The sequence below is a fragment of the Gopherus flavomarginatus genome, chromosome 7 (assembly GCF_025201925.1).
Source record: "Gopherus flavomarginatus isolate rGopFla2 chromosome 7, rGopFla2.mat.asm, whole genome shotgun sequence".
Lineage (NCBI taxonomy): Eukaryota > Metazoa > Chordata > Testudines > Testudinidae > Gopherus > Gopherus flavomarginatus.
Window position 1 is genome coordinate 37,826,013 of NC_066623.1, and position 23,899 is coordinate 37,849,911.

Here is a 23,899-nt window from a genome sequence, read left to right on the forward strand (position 1 = left end):
AAGTCACCTGGACCAGATGGCATTCACCCAAGAGTTCTGAAAAAACTCAGATGTGAAATTGCAGAACTATTAACTAGGGTTTGTAACCTGTCCTTTAAATCAGCTTCTGTAACCAATGACTGGAAGATAGCTAATGTAATGCCAATATTTAAAAAGGGCTCTTGAGGTGATCCCGTCAATTACAGACCAGTAAGTCTAATGTCTGTACTGGGCAAATTAGTTGAAACAATAGTAAAGAACAAAATTGTCAGACACATAGAAGAACATAACTTGTTGGGCAAAAGTCAATATGGTTTATGTAAAGGGAAATCATGTCTTACTAATCTATTAGAGTTCTCTGAAGGGGTCAACAAACATATGGACAAGGGGGATTCAGTGGATATAGTGTACTTAGATTTCCAGACAGCTTTTGACAATGTCCCTCATCAAAGGCTCTTACACAAATTAAGTTGTCATAGAATAAGAAGGAAGATCCTTTCAGTGAATGAGAACTGGTTAAAAGACAGGGAACAAAGAGTAGGAATAAATGGTAAATTTTCAAAATGGAGAGGGGTAACCAGTGGTGTTCCCCAAGGGTCAGTCCTAGGACCAATCCAAGTCAACTCATTCATAAATGATCTTGAGAAAGGGGTAAACAAAGTTTGCAGATGATACTAAAATGCTCAAGATAGTTAAGACCAAAGCAGACTGTGAAGAACTTCAAAAAGATCTCACAAAACTAAGTGATTGGGCAACAAAATTACAAATGAAATTTAATGTGGCTAAATGTAAAATAATGCACACTGGAAAAAATAACCCCAATTATACATATAATATGATGGGGGCTAATTTAGCTACAACTAATCAGGAAAGAGATCTTGGAGTCATCATCGATAGTTCTCTGAAGACAGTCCATGCAGTGTGCAATGTCAGTCAAAAAAGCAAACAGGATGATAGGAATAATTAAAAAAGGGATAGAGAATAAGATGGAGAATATCTTATTGCACTTACATAAATCCATGATATGTCCACATCTTGAATACTGCATACAGATGTGGTCTCCTCATCTCAAAAAAGATATACAGGCATTAGAAAAGGTTCAGAGAAGGGCAACTAAAATGATTAAGGGGTTGGAGAGGGTCCCATATAAGGAGAGTTTAAAGAGGGTAGGATTTTTCAACTTGGAAGAGAGGAGACTAAGGGAGGATATGATAGAGGTATATAAAATCATGAGTGGTGTGGAGAAAGTGAAAAAGGAAAAGTTATTTACTTGTTCCCATAATATAAGAACTAGGGGCCACCAAATGAACTTAATGGGCAGCAGCATATACATTCATGTAACCCTTCTGCCCCTCTGAGTTGACAGCAACAAGGGCCGGGTTCAGTATCCAGGGGTTCCATTTCAATAACCCAATGCCAAACCAGCTCGAGCCCCCACCCAGTGACCTGGGAAAATCTTACACACACCCCTAGGCGCCTCAAAGAGGCAATGCTTCCCCTTTCACAAGCACAGAGTCTCGGTGTAGCAGAAAAGGTTTAATTACATGAGATAAACAACAAACACTAAATTGGGAAAACACCTCAACTAGAGTTCATAGACCAACTGTGAGCAAAGACCCACTCCAGGAAATTGGGCTGTGTCCTCTTTCCTGGGCTCTTGAGTCCAGCAACCCCCAAATCACCCACAGTCCCAAAAGTCCCACGATCCAAAAGTCTCTGTCCTGGGTCAGTGCAGCCCCAAAGTTCGAGAGTCTATCTGCAGAGGTCCCTCCCCCCAACCTGGGTAGAAAGGGGCACCTTATGTGGTCCGGGGCCAACTGCCCTGCCTCTCCGTGGGTTCTGCTCCCGCCTTCTCCACAAACTGCTCCACTTTACCAGCCGCTCCACTCTGCTCCTCCAGCCGTCCTCACAAACTGCTCCGCTCCACCAGCTGTTCTGCTCCACTAGCTGTCCCGTGAGCTGCTCCAGTTGTCCCTGCAAACTGCTCAGCTCTGCTTGCTCTGTGGGCCGCTCCACCCGTCCCACAGCTACTCCGCTCTGCCAGCCGCTCTGCTCCACCAGCTGTCCCATGATCCGCTCCAGCCATCCCCACAAACTGCTCCACTCCGCCAGCTGCTCTGTTCCACAGTATAGCGTCAGGCTCCCCCACTAGTTAGCACAGTACTCAATGCTCTCAGCTCAGTAATTTCAGCTCTTTAGTGATTTCAGCTCATAGTAGGGGAGCCCCAGTGCTAGTGCACCATTAGCCCAAAGTGAGTTCCACTCAGTAACCTGTATCTAGATTCTTATGGGAATAAAAAATAAACTCTGACATTCCACAGTGGAGAGAGGAAGGGGTAGAACTGGTGCTTCTGGCTCCACAAGGAGACTGCACCACCAGGCACAAATACCTGTCCCCAGCCTCTCTCAATTCACTGGGTTTTGGAACCCATGTCCCTTGTCTAGCAAGTACCACCCAACTGAGGTTGAGTCATTTGTCACAAAGCAGTCCCACAGCTCGGCAGCCTGGGACGGGGTAGGTGTGCCTATGCAAATACACTTTCTGAAATTCTTTCCACCAGATGTCAGGGTAGAGCTTATCCTGACTCTGCTTACATCCATAATTGTTTGCATTATTACTGGAGCCGAGTTTGTCCTAGGATATGATAGAGAAAAGGTAGATGAGGTAATTAAATGTATTTTATTGGACCAACTTATGTTGGTGGAAAGGACACACTTTTAAGTTTCACAGAGCTCTTCTTTCTCCTGAAACCTGTGTGAACCCCTTATGCATAAGGATCAGTTCCACCGGGTATTTAGCTTGGGCAATCTGCTTATCTTCTCCAGATCTTAGGAAAAGCTCTGTGAATCTCGAAATCTTGACCTTTCCACCAACATAAGTTGATCCAATAAAAGATACTACCTCACCTATCTTGTCTCTGTTATATATTCATCACTACTTTATTCCAGTCTGCATTCAGATATATGTAAGATCCATATGCACCTGTTATAGAGACTCTCTGTTTGCCAAAGTGAAAACAAGTATGATATACAATTAAGTTAGACATTAAACTAAATATCACGAATATAATATTGTTTGCAGCGATCTTAACCACAGCAGTTTCAACAGCCACGCCTCAACAAAACAGAATTTATGAAAGAAACTTCCGAGTATTAGACTTGTTCCAGATCTTTGACGATTGTCTGCTCTGAAGTTAAGGTCATATGTCAAGAAAATCTTCAAAAACTTGTTCAAAATAGTTGATATTTACCAATAAAATCATAAACATAATTTAAGCGATTTCTTTCCTTCAGAAAAGAAAAGGGGGAACTATTTGGAAGATCAGTATATTAGGCCTCGGACTAATGATTAAACAGTGCCCATGACAAGAGGAAAGTTGTTAAGAGTCATTAAATATAAGGAAAAAGAATAGCTAGTACCGGACTTTATATATTTATGTCACAAGGTGCCGCTGTTGACTAAAAATACGTTTTCATAGAAAGGGAAAAATACAGCTCCTCCCCCCGTCCCCATACTAAAATCTGCAGCAAATCAGATATTCACCAGGATTGCCTGACATTGTACTTGAATTAAACCTCTACATAGACGTGGCCGGATATATTAAAGCATACTTATTATCTGGCATAACCTGGGATTTAATTGGATAAGCGACACCGCCCTGTGTCCGCGATGGCTTTTCTCCGGCGAGACTCCCTGGTAACCAGGCAGCTGCTGCGGCTGGTTCTGTTGCACACGGCCTGGGAGGTGGGCAGCGGCCAGGTCCGTTATTCCGTGCCGGAGGAATCCAAACACGGCACCTTTGTGGGCCGCCTGGCCCAGGACCTGGGGCTGGAGGTGGCGGAGCTGGTGTCTCGGATGTTCCGGATGGTCTCCAGCGGCAGGAGAGACTATTTTGAGGTAAATTTGCAGAACGGCGTTTTGTTTGTGAATTCGCGACTAGACAGGGAAGAGCTGTGCGGGCGGAGCCCCCTGTGCGCCATTGACCTGGAGGTGATAGTGGACAAACCCCTGAGGATATTTCACGTGGAAGTGGAGATACAGGATATAAATGACAACGCTCCTGTGTTCCCTGAAAATAAAGAAAATCTGTTTATTTTAGAATCGAGATTACCCGACTCACGTTTCCCACTAGAGGGCGCTTCAGACGCAGATATTGGTACAAACTCTGTGCTAATTTATAAACTCAGCCCAAGTGAACATTTTACTGTAGATATGCGAACGAATGATGAAAAAAGTAAATCGTTAGTCCTTGTATTAAGGAAACCACTGGACAGAGAGGAAACCCCTGAGCACAGTTTATTACTCACTGCCACAGACGGGGGCAAACCAGAACTCACTGGCACAGTTCAGCTGGTGGTCACGGTGCTAGATGTGAATGATAACGCGCCTGTATTTAATCAGTCACTTTATAAAGTCCAGTTACTAGAAAATGCTCCAAACGGATCACTAGTAATTAAACTCAACGCTACAGATTCGGATGAGGGAATAAATAATGATATTATATATTCAGTTCGCAGTGTCACTCCGCTCACTGAAAGCTCCATGTTTAGCATAGATTCAAAGAGTGGTGAACTGAGAGTGAATGGAAAACTGGACTTCGAAGACGCTAGTTTACACGAGATTCAAATCGAGGCTACAGATAAAAATCCACATCCCTTGGCTGGGCACTGCAATGTTTTGGTGGAAGTGTTAGACGTGAACGATAACGCCCCTGAGCTGGCCGTGACTTCCCTTTCCCTGCCGGTGCCGGAGGACGCTCCCCCGGGGACAGTGGTGGCTCTTATTAGCGTCTCTGACCGGGACTCGGGAAACAACGGCAAAGTCACCTGCTCCATCCCCCCGAACCTGCCCTTTCGGCTCGTCTCCACCTTTAAGAATTATCACTCGCTGGTGCTGGCGGAAGCCGTGGATCGGGAGCGAGTGTCTGAATATAAGATCATGGTGACAGCCAGAGACGAGGGGGCCCCGTCTCTCTCGGCCAGCAGCAGCATTTTGGTGCCAATCTCGGATGTGAACGATAACGCCCCCGCTTTCCCTCAGCCCGTTCACACGGTGTTTGTGAGGGAAAACAAACCGCCCGGGGCCCATCTCTTGACCGTGTCGGCCTCGGACCCGGACCTGCGGGAAAACGCCTTTGTGAGCTACTCAGTGGTGGAGCGAAGTGTGGGAGAGCAGCCCCTGTCCAGCTACATCTCGGTGCACTCGGAGAGCGGGCACATCTATGCCCTGCAGCCCTTGGACTACGAGGAGCTGCAAGTGCTGCAGTTCCAGGTGAGCGCGAGGGACGCCGGGTTGCCGTCGCTGTGCGGGAACGTGACTGTGCAGCTCTTTGTCCTGGATGCAAATGACAACGCGCCCGCAGTGTCCCCGGCTGGCTCGGTCCGCGGCTCGTCAGGGCCCGAGCTGGTTCCGCTGTCGGCCGGCGCAGGGCACGTGGTGGGCAAGATCCGAGCGGTGGATGCGGATTCCGGCTACAACGCGTGGCTTCGCTACGAAGTGCAGGAGCCCGGGGCTGCGGGGCCTTTCCGCGTGGGTGTGTACAGCGGGGAGATCAGCACAACGCGGGCCTTCGAGGAGGCGGACGGCCCCAGCCAGAGACTCGTGATCCTGGTGAAGGACCATGGGGAGCCGGCGCTGTCCGTGACAACCACTGTCAGCCTGTCCCTGGTGGAGAGTCCCCAGGCTGTGAAATGGGACTCGAGGCCAAGGGGCGGGAGCGAAGGGCCCTTGGTTGACATGAACGTGTCTTTAATAAGCGCCATTTGCTCGGTGTCCGGGCTGTTTGTGCTGGTAATTGTCGTGTACGTTGGCCTGAGATGCCACCCGAGTCCGGAAGTGATGTGCGGGCCTGGGAAAGGCACTGTGGTGTGCGCGAGCGAGGTGGGGAGTTGGTCCTATTCCCAGCGCCAGAGCCGGAACTTGTGTGTAGGGGAAGGCACCGCCAAGAATGATCTCATGGTTTTCAGCCCCAACTTCCCTTCCTCTTCGAAGATTGAGGGGAACTGGACACGGGAGCAGTTAATCTGTGATGGACAGGTTAGTCTTGTAGTTCATTCACAAAAATATGTGAGATATAAACGTTTTTACAGGATTTTTATATTAGCTACAGTATTAGGATTTCATAATGTGGTCTAAGTGAAAACCATGATTTACGTAGAAATCGCGTTTAGAAAAATTTCCCAGACGGGCTATTGGAAAGCAGATGAGCGGTAATTTGTTATGGGAACAGCTTTTTTATTAATAGTATGAGTCGACGTAAACTCCTTAGCGGTTGCAAATTTAAGGAAAAAGTTGTTCATTTAAAAAAAACCATACTAGTATTTTAAAATAAATGGTGAACATCTTTTCCATTGGTGGAAATAGATATGATCATACTAGCACATGTTAGGCGACACGTATTTACGTTAGGGTCCCATTCCCTTTCACTAATTTCTATTTCTTCAGACCTATATATTTTAAAGAAATCTACCCTAGATTTTCTCTATGAATACTATGACTTTCAGCATTTGTGTGGTTGATAAGAAAGTCTGGTTGTTCCAGTGTGTTTCTTTTCTCAGTGATCCTATACTTCGCAGTAACCTATTTTGCAAATTTAGGTTTGTATGGTGTTCGTGAAAACATCCTCATAGGTACTGTCCTTCGTGTGAATTTGTTTTTTTCTTAAAAAACTCTAAAAAATATTTGCATTTGAGCAAAATCTCACCCAGAAATGTTTTCATTGTTGATAATCCCAATGTCCCTCAGGCCACAGAAAAGAAGCATTAGTTTACACAAAATTCCATTGGAAAGGTGAGTCCTTACTTGCAGGGCCGGCTTTAGCAGGTGCAGGGCCCGATTCCGGGGGGTGGGGGGCGAGGCTTGTGCTCACCGGGCAGCGCTCCCAGTCTTCGCCAGCACTTCAGATTACCCGCCGGGAGAGGTGGGCAGCTGAGCTTGCTGCGTTCTGACCTGAGCTCCGGCCGGGGTTGCGGGGCCGCTGGGCTTGCTGCGCTCCGGCTGGGAGAGCGGGGCCGCGAGGCTTGCGGCGCTCCTGTCAGCGCTCTGGCCAGGGGCGCGGGAGTGAATTAAAAAAATTCAAAAGGGCCTAAGGCAGAGCCCCGATTCTAGGGAATCGGTCGAATGGGCCTAAAGCGGGCCCTGCTTACTTGGTATTTTTTAAAATCTGAATTTGAGACATTGTCTGTAACATATCCTCATCTGTTGGGCATTTTAAGTGTCGCTATTTCAGTAAGAAAAAATTAAGATGAGATTTTTAAAGTTTTTGTTTATTTCATGTAGTACTGATAGAAAGTGAAGAGACACAGTCAAATGAAAAAAAGTCCCATTCAGTTACATCACATGAAGGCAGATAACTAAAAAGTGACAAATTTTATAGGTGCTCATATGAAAATGCTAAAAGTCTAAATACTAATGTCAAAAACAGATAGTTAAGGGTTAATGCCTCTTTTACCTGTAAAAGATTAAGAAGTTGCCTAGCCTAGCTGACACCTGACCAGAGGAACCAATGGGGGAACAAGATGTTTCAAAAGGAAGGAGGGAAGTTTTTCTTTAGAGTTTCAGTTTCAGCCCCAGTGAAAAAGATCAAGGAACCAGCCTCTTATCAGAGTAGTAAGTTTTAGAAAGGGATAAATAGGTTTATGTTTATTTTCTTTGTAACTTGTCTTGGTACCATTAGGGAATTATCAAAATTGGGTATTTGGGTAATTTTTTTGTGTAACTAAGTTTTGCCCAGAGGAACATCCTCTGTGTTTGGAATCTGTTGTCTGTGAGGGCTCGTCCAGACTAGGGGGGGAAAATCGATCTTAGATACGCAACTTCAGCTACGTGAATGACGTAGCTGAAGTCGAATATCTAAGATCGAATTACTCACCTGTCCAGACGGCGCGGGATCGATGTCCGCGGCTCTCCGTGTCGATTCCGGAACTCCGTTGGGGTTGATGGAGTTCCGGAATTGATATAAGCGTGCTCGGGGATCGATATATCGCGCCTAGATTAGACACGATATATCGATCCCCGAGCAATCGATTTTAACCCGCCGATACGGGTTTTCTTTTACCTTTCTTTTCTTTAATTAAAAGCCTTTTTCTTAATACCTGATTGATTTTTCCTTGTTTTTTAGATCCAAGGGAGTTGGATCTGGATTCACCAGGAGTTGGTGGGAGAAAGGGAGGGGGATGGTTAATTTATCCTTGTTTTAAGATCCAAGGGGTTTGGATCTGTGTTCACCAGGAAATTGGTGAAGTCCCTCAAGACTATCCAGGGAAAAAGGTAGTACTTGGGGCGGGGGGTGGCAGCGATACCAGATCTAAGCTAGTAATTAAGCTTAGAAGTGTCCATGCAGGTCCCCACATCTGTACCCTAAAGTTCAGAGTGGGGAAGGAACCTTGACAACTAATATGGGTGAATTTGATATCTTGAATTTGGTATTAAATGAGGATACTTGGTGGAATGATGACAATCTCTGGAAACAGTGGTACTTGGATACAAAATATATAGTAATGACAGAGCAGGTTGTGCTCCTGTGGGAGTGGCACTGTATGTGAGAAAAGCACAGAGTCAAATAGAGTAAATATCTTAAACAAATTCAACTGTGCAATAGAATCTCTATGGTTAGAAATCCCATGCTTAAATAAGAATAATATAGTAGTAGGAATATACTACCAACCACTTGACAAGGATGGTGACAATGATTGTGAAATGCTTAAGGAGATTAGAGAGGCTATAAAAATAGAAAACTCAATAATAAGGGGGGATTTCAACTATCCTCATGTTGACTGGATATATATCACCTCAAGCCAGGCTGCAGAGATTAAGTTTCTAGATACCATTAATAAGTGCTTCTTTAAGATGCTAGTCCTGGAACCCACAAGAGGAGAAAGAATTCTTGACAGTTCTAAGTGAAGCACAGGAGATGGTCCCACAGGTCATGTAGCTGAACCACTGGGTAATAGCTATCATAATAAAATTAAATTTAACATCCTTGTGTAAGGGGGAAAATACCAAAGAAACCCACCACATTAGTGTTTAACTTCCAAAACGGGAACTAAACAAAAATAAGGAAGCCAGTTAAACAGAAATTAAAAGGAACAGCCAAAAGAGTGAAATGCCTGCAAACTGCATGAAAACATTGAAAAAATACTATAGTAGATGCTCAGACTAAATGAATACCCAAATTAAAAAACAAAGCAGGAGGAGCAAAAAATGCCACTATGACTAAACAACAGAGTAAAAAAGTCCATTTAGAGGCAAAAAGCTATCCTGTAAAAATTGGAAGTTAAATCCTACTACAGAAAATGGAAAAGAGCATACATTCTGCAAGTCAAGTGTTAAAGTATAATCAGGCAGGCCAAAAAAAGAATTTGAAAAGCAACTAGGAAAAGACATAAAAACAAAAAGCCAAAATTATTTTAAAATACACCAGAAGCAGGAAGCTGCCAAACAACCAGTGTGGCCACTGGGCAATTGAGGTGCTAAAGGAGCACTCAACTAAGAGGAGGCCCTTTCAGAGAAGCTAAATGAATTCTTTGCATTGGTCTTCACTGCAGAGACTGTGAGGGAGATTTTCACACTGAGCCACTCTCTTTATGTGACAAACCTGAGGAACTGTCCCAGATTGAGGTGTCTATAGAGGAGGTTTTGGAACAAATTGATACTTTAAACAGTAATAAGTCACCAGGGCTAGAGGATAGACTATTCACCCAAGAGGCCTGAAGAAACTCAGATATGAAATTGCAGAACTCCTAAATATGGTATGGTATCACGGAAATGAGCTTCTGTGCTAGATGATCGGAGGATAGCTAAGGTGACACCAATTATTTAGAAAGATTGCAGAGGTGACCATGGAAATTACAGGCTGGCAAGCCTGGCTTCTGTACCAGGAAAATTGGTTGAAACTGTAATAAAGATCAATATTATCAGGTAGATTAACATTATATTTTGGGGAAGAGTCAATATGGCATTTGTAAAGGGAAATCATGCCTCACCAATCTACTAAAATTCTTTTAGATGATCAGTAGATAACAGTGTACTTGGACTTTCAGAAAGCCTTTGACAAGGTCCCTCACCAAAGGCTCTTAAGCAAAGTAAACTGTCATGGAATAAGAGGGAAGGTCCTCTCATGGTTCAGTTGCTGGTTAAAAGACAGGAAACAAGAGGCAGGAATAAATGGTCAGTTTCCAGAATGGAGAGAGGTAAATAGTGTTTTCCAGGGATCTGTACTGGGACCAGTTATTTTCAACATATTCATAAATGATCTGGAAAAAGGGGTAAACAGTGAGGTGGCAAAGTTTGCAGATAATACAAAATTACTCAAGATTGTGAAGTCAGAGCAGATTGTGAAGAGTTAAAAGGGATCTCCTAAAACTGGGTGACTGGGCAAAAAAACAGCAGATGAAATTAAATGCTGATAAATGCAAAGTAAATGATCATAAATTGTTTTATAGGGATTAGGCATTAAACAATCTCATACTTTCTAAATAATCCTATATTCTTCCCTTTTACTGACTGATTTCACATTTTGCTTAACGATTCCAAATTATTAATCTTTCAAAAATATTTTGAGAGGTAATAACCTTATGAGGGGAGCAGAGCTCATACAAGCACCACTAATCTTCATTTTCTGTATTTGATTTTGGTTTTGAGCATTTCTTTTGTCCTTCTCTTCTGGAATTGCTTCGCACGTGTCTGAGATGTGTCTTGCCTAGAAAAACAAGAACCCCTGTCTAGGCAGAAGTTTTTTTTCTGTCGTAGAACATAGACAGGGAAGATGATGGCCTCTCTCCCTCCATGTGCGTGTGAGCAGCCCAGCAATAGAGTATGGGCTTTGGATGAAGAGCTCTGCTCTGCTTCTAAATTTGTCTGTCATAGCTAATTTGCAGACCTTTAGTTAAATAAAGGGCAAAGTCGAATCTACAGATGAGAGATTTGTGGAGTGATTTCGAAGCACTGAGAAGAAGAAAGCTACTCTTCCAGAATCTACAGCCTCATTCCGTGCTTATACTGTTTTCGGCCTGGCAAGGGACAATATGTCGCTTTCCAAAATGAATGACATGAAGAAGACCCCTTGGAGACACCTGAGACTTACTGGTGTTCTTGGTGGGTTAGAGTCTACTAATCTTTGTTCACTTTTTAGAAAATTAAACTGGATGATTACAGTTGTCTGATACTAGAGACTCCCATCCAGTGCTCGTGACTAAAAGACTTTCTAAAGGTGGAGAAGAGACCCTCATCTAAATCTGTGCATGTGCCATACTAATAACTTGAATCTTGGTGTCATTTCATATCGTAATTATTGCAGACGCTAGCGCACCTGTTGCTTTTCAAGATAACTAAAGTAGCTGTTTACCTTCTTTACATGACAATTTTAGGTAAAATATGCAAAGACATTATTTAATCGAATGATTTGGGGAAAGCAGACAGAAAGGTGTTGTTTATTCCCCGATCAGCGCTGAAGTTGAAGACAATTTCTAAACGTTCAAGTCTGTGGAAGAGACAGAAGATATTACCGCAGCTGAAGAGGTGGAGAAGGGCCTCGACACCGATTACTTTGCCCCTGCAGAGTCAGATATGAAATCAGAGTCTATGCAAATTAATATTTTAAATACAATATGTGAAAAGAATTGATTGTAGAGGAGAACCTATAATGTGTTTTGCATTGTTGTGCTTTGTTTATATGAATGCATCTACACCGAATGTCCTCAGAGGGGAGATCGTTATCTGCCACGGATTTCTCCACAGCATTTATAATTAGATATAGTGCTGTGCACTTGCTCTTCTAAAAGCGGTTGTATATATTGATAATACAAACTGGCTAACGTGATTAATTTACATATTGCTACATCCCAGCCCAGCAGGTGAGTGATCCTTATGTAGAATCTGAAAGACAGTTTGGATCCCAGAGAATGAGTGTTGTTAAAAGAATGTAAATTCTTCTTCTTCTTCTTCGCAGTAGCAGCAGCAAGAACAACAACAATAATAAATAGACTATTTAGATGGGGGAAATATTTTTAAAATATCAAGCATGTATGGGAAAAACCCAATAAGTTCTGAAAAATGAATTTCCTCACAGCGGGTATTGATGCCAGTCAGAAATAAGAATTGTCATGATTCCCCCATGTATTTAAATAATAAAAATACAGGATAAATGGTGACTACTGAAGGAGAATTAAGAGATACTAATTCAATTACAACCCATTATTTTTTGCCTCTTCTGCTTACTCTCAAACGCTGCACTTCGAATTATTATTCTTTATGGATGAGAAATTAGGGGGGAATTTTCCTGTGTGGAGACAAGCGGCAAGAAAATAGATTTCAGCTGTGTGTGATCATAGAGATCGATGGATACTAAGAAATTGTACAGCGTCCAATAATTAAATAGCTAAGTGCACTTCATCATATCAGCTTCTAAACTCGTGCCAGCAATCTCTTACTCACGTTACTTACTGATCCCAGTAACGCCACTGAGGCTTAGTAGGTACGAATCAGCTCCTAAGAAGAGTCTAGGCAGGGAATCGATGTTCGGTATCTGTATAGTAGAATGTAAATGTGCCGCGTACATACATGATAACGAAGATAAAATAATAGAAAAAACAGGCAGGTTATAAGATGATAAACCAAATTATGTATTTCATAAACCCTCCAGTTGTTTTGAAGATCGCAGTTTTTTAAGGGACTCATATTCTGAAGTCATCACAACAGAAAATAAACACTGAACACGATAAAGTCTCATACAATGAAAAGAAGCGTTATCGGCACACAGGGGCTACTAATGTTACCACTGAATATATAATAAAAACAATGTATTTCAATATACCCTAAGTTATCACAAATTAAAATACGCGTATTTCTATACAATTTAAAAACGTATTGTAAACATATTCTGGAAAAGGGACAAGAATAAGAACAATAAGAAAAAAAATACAAGCATATGAAATAAAAATAATCATAACAATTATGTTGCATTTCTACATTTAATCACATGGTGTCGCTATAGACCAAAAAAGGCCTTCGGTGAGAAAGTAAATAGAAAGCCCCTCAGTGGTTTGTACTGCGAACCACAGCAATATCAAAGGGCGGATCAAACCGGAAGCAGAGGGATCAGACGGAGCAGTTTGCAAAAACAAGGCTTAAAATATATTTTAAAATTATTTGCATTCGCCACGTCTTAGCCAGAGAATTTTGAAAGGAGTGTTTCTGCGATGGCTGTTTTCCGGCGAGACTCCCTGGTAACCAGGCAGCTGCTGCGGCTGGTTCTGTTGCACACGGCCTGGGAGGTGGGCAGCGGCCAGGTCCGTTATTCCGTGCCGGAGGAATCCAAACACGGCACCTTTGTGGGCCGCCTGGCCCAGGACCTGGGGCTGGAGGTGGCGGAGCTGGTGTCTCGGATGTTCCGGATGGTCTCCAGCGGCAGGAGAGACTATTTTGAGGTAAATTTGCGGAGCGGCGTTTTGTTTGTGAATTCGCAACTAGACAGGGAAGAGCTGTGCGGGCGGAGCCCCCTGTGCGCCATTGACCTGGAGGTGATAGTGGACAAACCCCTGAGGATATTTCACGTGGATGTGGAGATACAGGATATAAATGACAATGCTCCTGTGTTCCCCGTAAATGAATTAAATCTGTTTATATCAGAATCAAGACTGCCGGGTTCGCGTTTCCCACTAGAGGGCGCTTCAGACGCAGATATTGGTACAAACTCGCAGCTAACCTATAAACTGAGCTCTAACGAATTTTTCACTCTAGATGTACAAAAGAAAAACGACAAAAGCAAATCTCCTGAGCTAGTGTTAAGGAAGTCACTTGACAGAGAGGAAATCCCTCTTCATAATTTATTACTCACGGCCACAGATGGGGGCAAACCGGAGCTCACCGGCACAGTTCAGCTGATGATCACGGTGCTGGATGTGAATGATAACGTGCCTGTCTTTAGTCAATCCGTGTATGAGGTCAGTTTAACGGAAAACACAACGGTTGGGGAGTTAGTCATCAAACTCAATGCCACCGATTTGGATGAGGGGATTAATAAGGATATTGCATATTCCTTTAATACTCTTATTGTTCCCGAAGTAAAAGACACGTTCAGAATAGATTCTCATACTGGACAAATTAGAATCAAAGGAGAATTGGATTTTGAAGGTACTAAATTGTATGAAATTCAAGTCCGAGCTACAGATGAAGGTCACGCTCCAATGGTCGGACATTGCAAAATTTTGATAGAAGTTTTAGACGTGAACGATAACGCCCCTGAGCTGGCCGTGACTTCCCTTTCCCTGCCGGTGCCGGAGGATGCTCCCCCGGGGACAGTGGTGGCTCTTATTAGCGTCTCTGACCGGGACTCGGGAGACAACGGCAAAGTCACCTGCTCCATCCCCCCGAACCTGCCCTTTCGGCTCATCTCCACCTTTAAGAATTATCACTCGCTGGTGCTAGCGGAGGCCGTGGATCGGGAGCGAGTGTCTGAATATAAGATCGTGGTGACAGCCAGAGACGAAGGGGCCCCGTCTCTCTCGGCCAGCAGCAGCATTTTGGTGGCGATCTCGGATGTGAACGATAACGCCCCCGCTTTCCCTCAGCCCGTTTACACGGTGTTTGTGAAGGAAAACAACCCGCCCGGGGCCCATCTCTTGACCGTGTCTGCCTCGGACCCGGACCTGCGGGAAAACGCCTTTGTGAGCTACTCGGTGGTGGAGCGAAGTGTGGGAGAGCAGCCCCTGTCCAGCTACATCTCGGTGCACTCGGAGAGCGGGCACATCTATGCCCTGCAGCCCTTGGACTACGAGGAGCTGCAAGTGCTGCAGTTCCAGGTGAGCGCGAGGGACGCCGGGTTGCCGTCGCTGTGCGGGAACGTGACTGTGCAGCTCTTTGTCCTGGATGCAAATGACAACGCGCCCGCAGTGTCCCCGGCTGGCTCGGTCCGCGGCTCGCCAGGGCCCGAGCTGGTTCCGCTGTCGGCCGGCGCAGGGCACGTGGTGGGCAAGATCCGAGCGGTGGATGCGGATTCCGGCTACAACGCGTGGCTTCGCTACGAAGTGCAGGAGCCCGGGGCTGCGGGGCCTTTCCGCGTGGGTGTGTACAGCGGGGAGATCAGCACGACGCGGGCCTTGGAGGAGGCGGACGGCCCCAGCCAGAGACTCGTGATCCTGGTGAAGGACCATGGGGAGCCGGCGCTGTCCGCGACAGCCACTGTCAGCCTGTCCCTGGTGGAGAGTCCCCAGGCTGTGAAATGGGACTCGAGGCCAAGGGGCGGGAGCGAAGGGCCCTTGGTTGACATGAACGTGTCTTTAATGATCGCCATTTGCTCGGTGTCCGGGCTGTTTGTGCTGGTGATTGTCGTGTACGTTGGCCTGAGATGCCACCCGGGTCCGGAAGTGATGTGCGGGCCTGGGAAAGCCACCGTGGTGTGCGCGAGCGAGGTGGGGAGTTGGTCCTATTCCCAGCGCCAGAGCCGGAACTTGTGTGTAGGGGAAGGCACCGCCAAGAATGATCTCATGGTTTTCAGCCCCAACTTCCCTAACTCTACGGCGAACGGGAAGAAAGAGATACAGCAGACACTTACACCGAATTCAAGTGGACAGGTGAGTTCCCTTAGGGGTTTATAGGGCTCTTAGTGTTATTTCTGGTATTTAAGAAATGCTAAAATAATGTATAATTGTTGACAAGAACAAATGATATTCTTGATTCATATATGGTTAATGGGTATATTTTACTGATGCCTAATCTAAAACTATATTCATCTTTTGGTAGAAGTTGTTGAGCTATTAGTAGTGGAGAGGTTTTTAATCATTATGAAAGTGACCTTTCTTTCTTTCTTTCTTTCTTTCTTTCTTTCTTTCTTTCTTTCTTTCTTTCTTTCTTTCTTTCTTTCTTTCTTTCTTTCTTTCTTTCTTTCTTTCTTTCTTTCTTCATCAGTTCAGACCAGTAAGGTTGTGAGTTTCACCAGAGTGCAAGCTGAACTGCTGTGTCCCCTTAGCTCTCCAGCTTGGGATGCCTTTTACACTACTTTATTGACAGAACAGCAACCCCTCTAGACCAGGGGTCCGCAACCTTTTGGAAGTGGTGTGTCGAATCGTCGTTTATTCACTCTAATTTAAGGTTTTGCGTGCCAGTAATACATTTTAACATTTTTGAAGATCTCTTTCTATAAGTATACAATATATAACTAAACTACTGTTGTAGGTAAAGTAAATAAAGTTTTTAAAATGTTTAAGAAGCTTCATTTAAAATTAATTTAAAATGCAGAGCCCTCCGGACTGGTGGCCAGGACCTGGGCAGTGTGAGTGCCATTGAAAATCAGCTCGTGTGCCGCCTTTGGCACGCATGCCATAGGTTGCCTACCCCTGCTCTAGACTGTGCTCTCTCACAGCCACTAGCATGTAAAGTCACTGAGAGCTGAATACATGAATGCTCTCCCAACCATCTATGAGTCTATACAGGGTGACACCCGCAGATCCCTCAGTCCCAGCCTTATCCCTCAGAAATGTGTGTCTTGTACTGTTAAGTAGCCCACTGGACCATACCAGCTCATAATTAGTCCGTCATTGTGACAATGGGTTACGAATATGCACCAATCCTGTTGACCCTTGTAAAAATTCCTCCAACAGTGGTTTAGATAAATCAGTAAAACAAGTTTATTAACTAGAGAAATATAGATTTTAAGTGATTTACAAGTGAAAGGCATAAAAGTCAGAGTTGGTTACAAAAGAAATAAAAAAAGAAACATGGAAGCTAATTCCTAAACTTTACGAAACCCAATACGTTTAAAAACAAACAGGTTTCTCTCATCTCAGCTTTCAGCCGTCTATACTGGCTGGAAAACCTCCAGGTCAGGACCACTCCCCCCAGTTCAATGATACACCATTGTCTTTCAAGCTATTTTTCTGCTCTGAATAGTGATGGGGGAGGAGAAGAGATGAGGAAGTCACTGTCTCTTATTTTGTACCACCCTCCTCTCTTTGAGGACTACCCCTTGCTGGGATGTAGACAAAACAGTCCCCTGTGTACCTGAAATTCGAAAAGTCTTTCAAATGAATTGTAAACTTCTTTGTTTAGGGTCTCCCCTGCTGGTGAATGGTTGCTTCAGCAGTTAATAGTTTTCTGTCACTTGTGATCAGAACTTTGTTGTCTCTGAGGAGCTAGTCTGTGGGTGTTCCCCAGAATTAAAACATGTTTCAGTAACAAACATATGGCAAAATCTCCTAGCTCCATATACTGTGTTGATAGACACATTTTAATATGACAATGATGTTCAGTAGATTATGAGTTTTCAAATGATACCTCACAAGACATATTTTATACAGAATATATCACAAACATATAAAATTGTGAATATGTGTTACAGCATATCACATGGGGTACAAGATGTCACACAGATATTGTCAGCTTTTAAAACACTTATTGTGATTTTCAGTATATATAATTTGAATTAAAAGTTACAGATTTGTTGTGGTGCATTTTGTTTCCTAAATAAATCCATTAAATAAATAAATCCCTGAGATGTATTTAAAATATATGTATGTATATTTGTTCTATTGCAATTGCAAAAGTGTATTAGCTAAGTGGTTGTTTTCTGTAAGTAATCTTATCACTCTGGAACATGTAGGTTTTGATTTATATAGCATGTAGTGTAAGTTTTCTGCTCTGAAAGTCAATTTGTGTTGTTACTCAAGTCATTTATTACTGCTTCCTAATTTTCATAAAGCAAATTAAACTTGAAATCAAGAAACCACATTTTAAGCATTTTCTCTATAGATATTGTATTACATTGTATTTCATTGCTAATTTGTCAAGTCTAAAGTATTACAGCAAATTTTGTGAAATGAAAGAGTAATTTGTTTACTTCACTGAAAATGTGTGCAATATGTTTTTAGTAAGGTTTAAATTGGCAGAAGTCCTGGTGGCACTCTTTTAAGCTCCGCCCACAAAATGTGCTCCACCCATGTGGGTCACCTGAATGAGATATTGCTCACAGCAGATCTTGAAGAAAGTTTTAAAAAGTTCTAGCCCTCCCATTGGCTCTTTTGGTCAGGTGCCCACTCCCTTCCCTTTACCTATGGGCTTTTTAACCCTTTACAGATAAAGCAAGTAGAGAACAGCTACTAACAGGGATTTCATAGCTAACTGGCTGGCTGGGTGTCCATAATGTGGAGTAATTCCCCCCTCTTTAAGGAAAAAGCACTGTATTTCAGTATTCTATAGTCAGTCATGTGGAAAATAATATATTCTTATATCCTATCTTGACATCTGTAGAGCTAAATTCTGAGGGTTACTAAACTGTCAATGTCAAAAATTGCAATCAGTTTGGAGGGTGTTTTCTGGTTTCCATTGAGGTACTGGTGACATGTTCATACTTACAATATGTCACTGTGAAAGATCAAGTGCCAGATTGTAACACTGACTTTTCGCTAGATAAGGAAAAGATGCATGTTTGTTGCTGATGGGAGAACATGATGCACATACATTACATTTTTTTGTAATTCAATGTAATTTAGCTTCCAAAGTTTTGTACTAATATTTCAGTTATTGGGGCAACATGGGAGTTTGGCAGAGAGAGAGATTTTTGAAGCACATTTTTAATGTCATAAAAATTTCACAGAATATTTACAATTGTTAAAGTTTGGAGTTTTGAGAAACTCTAATTGTCACTATGTTCTTTATCACCAGTTTTTCTCCATAAAGGTCACGTTCTCATGAGGTTTTACTCTATTACTGTAGTGTCCTGGAGACAGTGCATACAGCATCGGCATAAAGAGCAGTAATTGATAATTTTAGCACAAGATATTCTTGACTAAAACTCTTCACTCTCTGGACTTTATGCATGAGAAAGTGGCTACGACCTTACAATTAGAGAAATGAAAAGAAAGAGAACATTGAGGTGATGATCATGGAGAGTTTAGTTACTTTGTCCATTATCTTTTAGAAAGGTAAACAAAAGGTAAAATTGAATGACAGGCTAAACTGAGGATGGCTTTACTAAGTAGAGTATTTTAAATTAAATTAAATTGATTCAGAATATTTAATTTTGTTTATTTTCACTATAGTATTTAGGAAAGCTAGGAGATAAACAAGCTCTTGCTGCAAAAGAAATAAATGTTACACTATATGAAGAAGGCTGTCATACAGAAAGAAGTGAAAAAAACCCTTCACTACAGATTCTTAAATTAAAATTCCACTATTTTCCCCTCAAAAACCTTGGACTAATAATGAAACCACCAACAACAATGCTCAATGGTTTGGGGAAGTTTATTTAACACATTCTGTAGTGCAGGAAATAACATGAAGGCTGGTAGAAATAAACTCTGCTTTACACAATTTGTGTATATATTAATTGAACTGTAATAATTCCAGTTTCTAAACTTATGGCAAGGACAATGGGCATGGTTCTGCACAAAGCCGGTGAATGGATGGCTCTATCTTCACTGCACTCGGTTTCTGGGGCTATCACACACTGTGAGAGCAAATAGTAGCTACGCCTAAAAATTGTTAGGGGAGAGAAATGTACAAAGCCGAAGCAGAGAGAGAATCAAGGCCTTTTGCACATGGGAATTCCATCCAAATCCATCTTCAAATTCTTCACCTTCACTTACATCTGACATACATGAGGATATATCAGTCAAAGAAGAGTCATTGGGAGAACCTCAGTTCATTGGTTAGAATGCTCACATAAGTATAGTCCATAGTCCAGAGGTTTGGGCAGGAAAGAGGAAAAATGGAGTAGTTTCCAGGGCCTTTTATAGCTTCTGCCATGTGGGGGGAATCCCGTTGTTCTCACTATGGGAAAGTACAGTAACAAGATGGTGGTTGGAGTCACATGGACAAGTCACATGTTCATGCATTTTGCCTAATCATTGCAGGAAGCCATTACCTATATTTCAGACAGCACTGTTTGCAGGACAGTCCATTCAGTGTAGATAAGCATCTTCCATGGTCCATTGTCAGTTAAGTGTTTCTTGATGAGCCATTTAATTTGAATAGTCTCTCCAAGATGTGCAGGCTAACCACTTTGTGAGCATTACCAAGGAGCAAACATTTTGAAATCCAATCCAGAGCCAATATTCATAACTTCAAATACAAAAATGATACATGGATACAGATAGCATAATCATAACCAGCAAATCATAACATTTTCATAGACATCTTACATGCCACATTTTGTACAGGATATGTTGCAAATATATATCAGTGTTTGCAACAATTATATAGTCATATTTTAATCAGATAACATCACAATTATATTCTGAAAGTTTCAGTGATACTTTAACTAGGAGCTGGAAGGCAAGGATGATGAGAACAGATAATTTGAATGGAAGAGGAGAGGAGATTGAATATCTGGTGAATCTCAGTGACGAAAACTACAAGATTTCTCACTTACTTCCTTAGATGCTATCTCCAGTATCAGGACTCGGAGAAAGAATATTTTATTAAAGCTAATGTTAAAAAAATTATATAATATATAGGTTGGGAAAAGAGTGTCGTACATCTGGGTATAGTGTTTACATTATCTACAAATGCAAAGTTTTTTTAAAAAGTCATATGATACATCGAGTACATAATCAGCAATAACCCAAATTTAGGTGAATAGATTTAACAATACAGCTTAGATATTAGAATCCGAATATTTGGGTACATCACTTATGAAAAACTGTACAGAGATTTGGTTGTGGAAAGCAAAATATATCAATAAATGGAGACTGTCCCTCAGTAATTGAGAATTAGGATAGGTTGTCCATTTAGAGAAGAAAAAAAAACAAAAAACAGTCCATCAGGAAAGTATTTGAGTTACTTTCAGGAATGCACTTCTCATCGGCACTCCAGCTCATCCCTCCTGGTTTTAGGGTGACCAGATGAGAATTCCAAAATATCGGGACCCCGGAAAGGGAGCGACTTTTCAATTGTTACATTCACCCATCCGAGTCTTCAGCTGCACTTTGGCAGAGGATCCTTCAGTCCTGGATGGTCTTAGATGGCATTTCAGCAGAGGGTAATAAACCTTGCCACCAAAGAAGGAAGTTCCTACCGCCGAAATGCCACCGAAGACCATCAGTGACTGAAGGACCCTCCACCGAAGTGCCATCGAAGACTCAGATGGGTAAGTTTAACAATTGAAAAGGCGCTTCCCCTGTGGTGGTCCTTATATTTTGAAATATCACACAGACACATACAAATGAGAAAGACACAGGGTAAGTGTAACAATTGAAAAGGCACTCCCCCTGCCAGTCACTGCTGCCTAAGCAATAAAAGAAAAAAATGCCTGAAACAAAATATTGGGACAAATGGCATCCCAGCCGTACTTCGGCTGGGACGTGAAACAAATGGCTCGATATTGGGACAGTCCTGATTTTATCGGGACATCTGGTCACCCTACTTGGTTTTGCTGATGTCCACTGATATGTTCTATGTAGATGTCTCTTGATCACCTGGTGGTGTCTGACACCATGAGTTGCCACATCAGCTGAGCGTAGCATTAATCGACACTACATTCTTTCAGCACTCGCTCATTACCAGGGTCCCATGCACCCAGGACTCCAATGATCAATATGTGAGTTTGGACCTCATAGCCCCTAGCTCTCAGGGTGTTGACCAGAGAGGTATATTTCTCCAGCTTTTGAGCTTGGGCGTCATGGAAAGCTGGGGTTCTGTCTTCAAAGGGCACTGTGATGTCCACCATGATGATCTTCTGCTGGTCTTCACTGGTGATGATGATGTCTGGTCACAGTTGGCTGTCAGTTCTGGGGATGCCGGAGGTTACGGCAACCTTCCCCACAGGTGGCAGGATGGCTCTGGCCAGGTGATCTTGGATGGCATTGTGTTGCAGCTGCCAAGCTCTCGAATGGGGCTTGCAGTTACACAGGATGTGGGATAGCATCTGGTTGGCATAGCCACACTTCTTGCATCGCTTGTCCCAATTCCCATGGCGGACAGCTCCATTCAATGGGATGCAGTTGAGTCGAGCCTGGTAGATGAATCTCCAGTTGGCAAATTAGGTGAAGCTTCCTCCAGGGAGGAAGTGGTTGCTGGCTTGCCACTTGCATTTCACTTCAAAGGCCTTGCTTCCATTTCAGGTTTTCCACATATTGGCAGCGAATGGCATCCTTCAGGGTCCTCTTCAGCATGGCCCTTGGAGTGATGATGTGCACTCCATATTCTTCACCCGTGGCACCAGGACTCCCAGCTTCTAGCGTTCTTCACAACATATCCAGTGGCAGCCAATACGCTTCTCCAGTTATTGCATAGCATTGCAGGCATGAGTCCAGAGCAAAGCAAAGTCCTCCAAATCTGCCTTCCAGTGAGTTGCTTAGGTAAGTGGCTACATCTTGGTTGGAGGGGGTCCAGGCAATTTGCTTCTTGATGGCATCCTGCTGAGCATTCTCCACGATGTTCCTCACCATGCCCTCTGGGCATGTCAGAAGGTGGAAGGTATTATCTTGGCAAGAAGGTACCAAGCAACTTGAAAAATGAATAAGACCACAAATCTCAGAAGAATCAGGATTCAGAGAGATAGGAAATCCCAGAGCCACCAATAATTAATGTAAGAATCCTTATGGGAGAATAAATATTAAAGGGATACTTGCTTGGCGATTCTGTGCTGGAAAGAACTATCTATCTCATATACCTAGAAATGTAAGCCCTTCTGAGAAACACTTGCGATTGTCAATGGTTCCAAAAATTGCAAAGAGCCATTGCAGGCCATAGCCAGGAGGAGTACAAGTCACTCGAAGTATGATGTGAAAGGATGACTTTAATCTTCCCAGGACCTAGGTCTGCAGCACAAACAGAATGAGACTTGTTGGGAAGCGTCTTGGAAAAGGAGAAAAAGCAGCTACTGTTTTCAGGAAACCAGAGTCGTGCAGGGAGAAGAAAAACACTGTATGGGATTAAATGTTGGTAACAGTCACTAGGAGGAGGTGGGAGGATTTGGCGACACTGGAACTGTATATATTGAATCTATATATTGTATCAGGCTGGTAAACTATTCCTGGCTGATTCAGACTATGCTGCCAAACTCGCAATTAGGGACAGGATGACATTCAACAGCGATGTATATTGCCCATGCTACCTGGGCTGGAGCTTGACTGGAGGGGTGCACTCTGTTCACACTCTCCAAACAGTCCCAGAGTAGTTGGGCGTTTTGGTAACCAAATAAACAGTGAAACAGTTAACAAGGTTTACATTTGAATCAGCATAATCTGACATCTATCTGTGCATTTACTCGGCTCTACGCATCTGAATTAACATTACATTGAGACGAATGAGGGTAGTTCGTACATATCTTAAGATCAAGTGCTGAACACTATGCACAAACCCCAAGTAATAAGTTGACTTTATGCAAAAGATTTAATATTGTTTTTTTTGGAGGGAATTATAATAGTCCCCCAACCCAGTAGCTTTGTAGGAGTGTCTGTATAGCTACTCCACTGCCATGGCTACAGCCCGTGGACTTTGTTAGCTAGTGGAACCCCTGTGTGCCTCCGGCATGTGGGTTTAGATGTGTGATTCTAAGCAGATGCTCTGGTCACAATAATAATAGTAATAGTAATAATAATAGAAAGAAGAAGGAAAGGTGGAGCCTAGGAGTTCCAAATAAGTTGGGGCTCCATTGAGCTGGCCCATTGTGCAAACACATAAAAGACAATTCCAGCTTCCAAGAGTTTATAATTCAAATAGACAAGACAGTCAATGCGTGGGAAGGGAAACTGGTACGGAAAGGCGAACGGATTTGCTCAAAATCACATAGCAAGTCAAAGATAGATCCATGAATATAATCCAGGTCCCCTAACTCCAAATCCAGTGCTCTGTCCATTTGATTCCTCTACAGGACCCAGTATGACACCAAATTTATTTCTTTGGAATCCAACTGTGTGGCTTGCTTCACACCCCTATGTAAGGGAACTAGTAGAGGACAATTATTCTCCCATTTCTATGGATTGT

General features: G+C 43.0%; 3 protein-coding genes across 5 annotated transcripts in view; all 3 read left to right on the plus strand.

Annotated features, from left to right (window-relative positions):
- Window positions 1-3,576: 3,576 nt before the first annotated feature.
- The window catches only part of LOC127055759 (protocadherin alpha-C2-like), a 267,861-nt gene continuing 247,538 nt past the window's right edge, over window positions 3,577-23,899 (plus strand). For 2 of the 3 annotated variants that reach the window (XM_050963075.1, XM_050963079.1), the window contains exon 1: window positions 13,074-13,404. In XM_050963075.1, the coding sequence (XP_050819032.1) occupies window positions 13,177-13,404 (228 nt within the window). In that variant the 5' untranslated portion in view covers window positions 13,074-13,176. Of the gene's footprint in view, window positions 3,878-13,073; window positions 13,405-23,899 lie in introns of those variants that run through there. The other variant, XM_050963076.1, reaches the window with a different exon arrangement.
- On the plus strand, window positions 4,193-6,115 carry LOC127055194 (protocadherin alpha-13-like). Its single transcript, XM_050961907.1, has one exon. The coding sequence runs from the start codon at window positions 4,193-4,195 to the stop codon at window positions 6,113-6,115; it is 1,923 nt and encodes a 640-aa protein (XP_050817864.1).
- LOC127055195 (protocadherin alpha-3-like) lies at window positions 13,798-15,553 on the plus strand. Its single transcript, XM_050961908.1, is given in 2 exon segments — window positions 13,798-15,414; window positions 15,416-15,553. Coding segments are annotated over 2 exon segments (1,692 nt in total). The 5' UTR covers window positions 13,798-13,860.

Coding starts and splice junctions, on each gene's coding strand:
- LOC127055194 (XM_050961907.1), top strand. CDS start 4,193: ATGCGAACGAATGATGAAAAAAGTAAATCGTTAGTCCTTGTATTAAGG.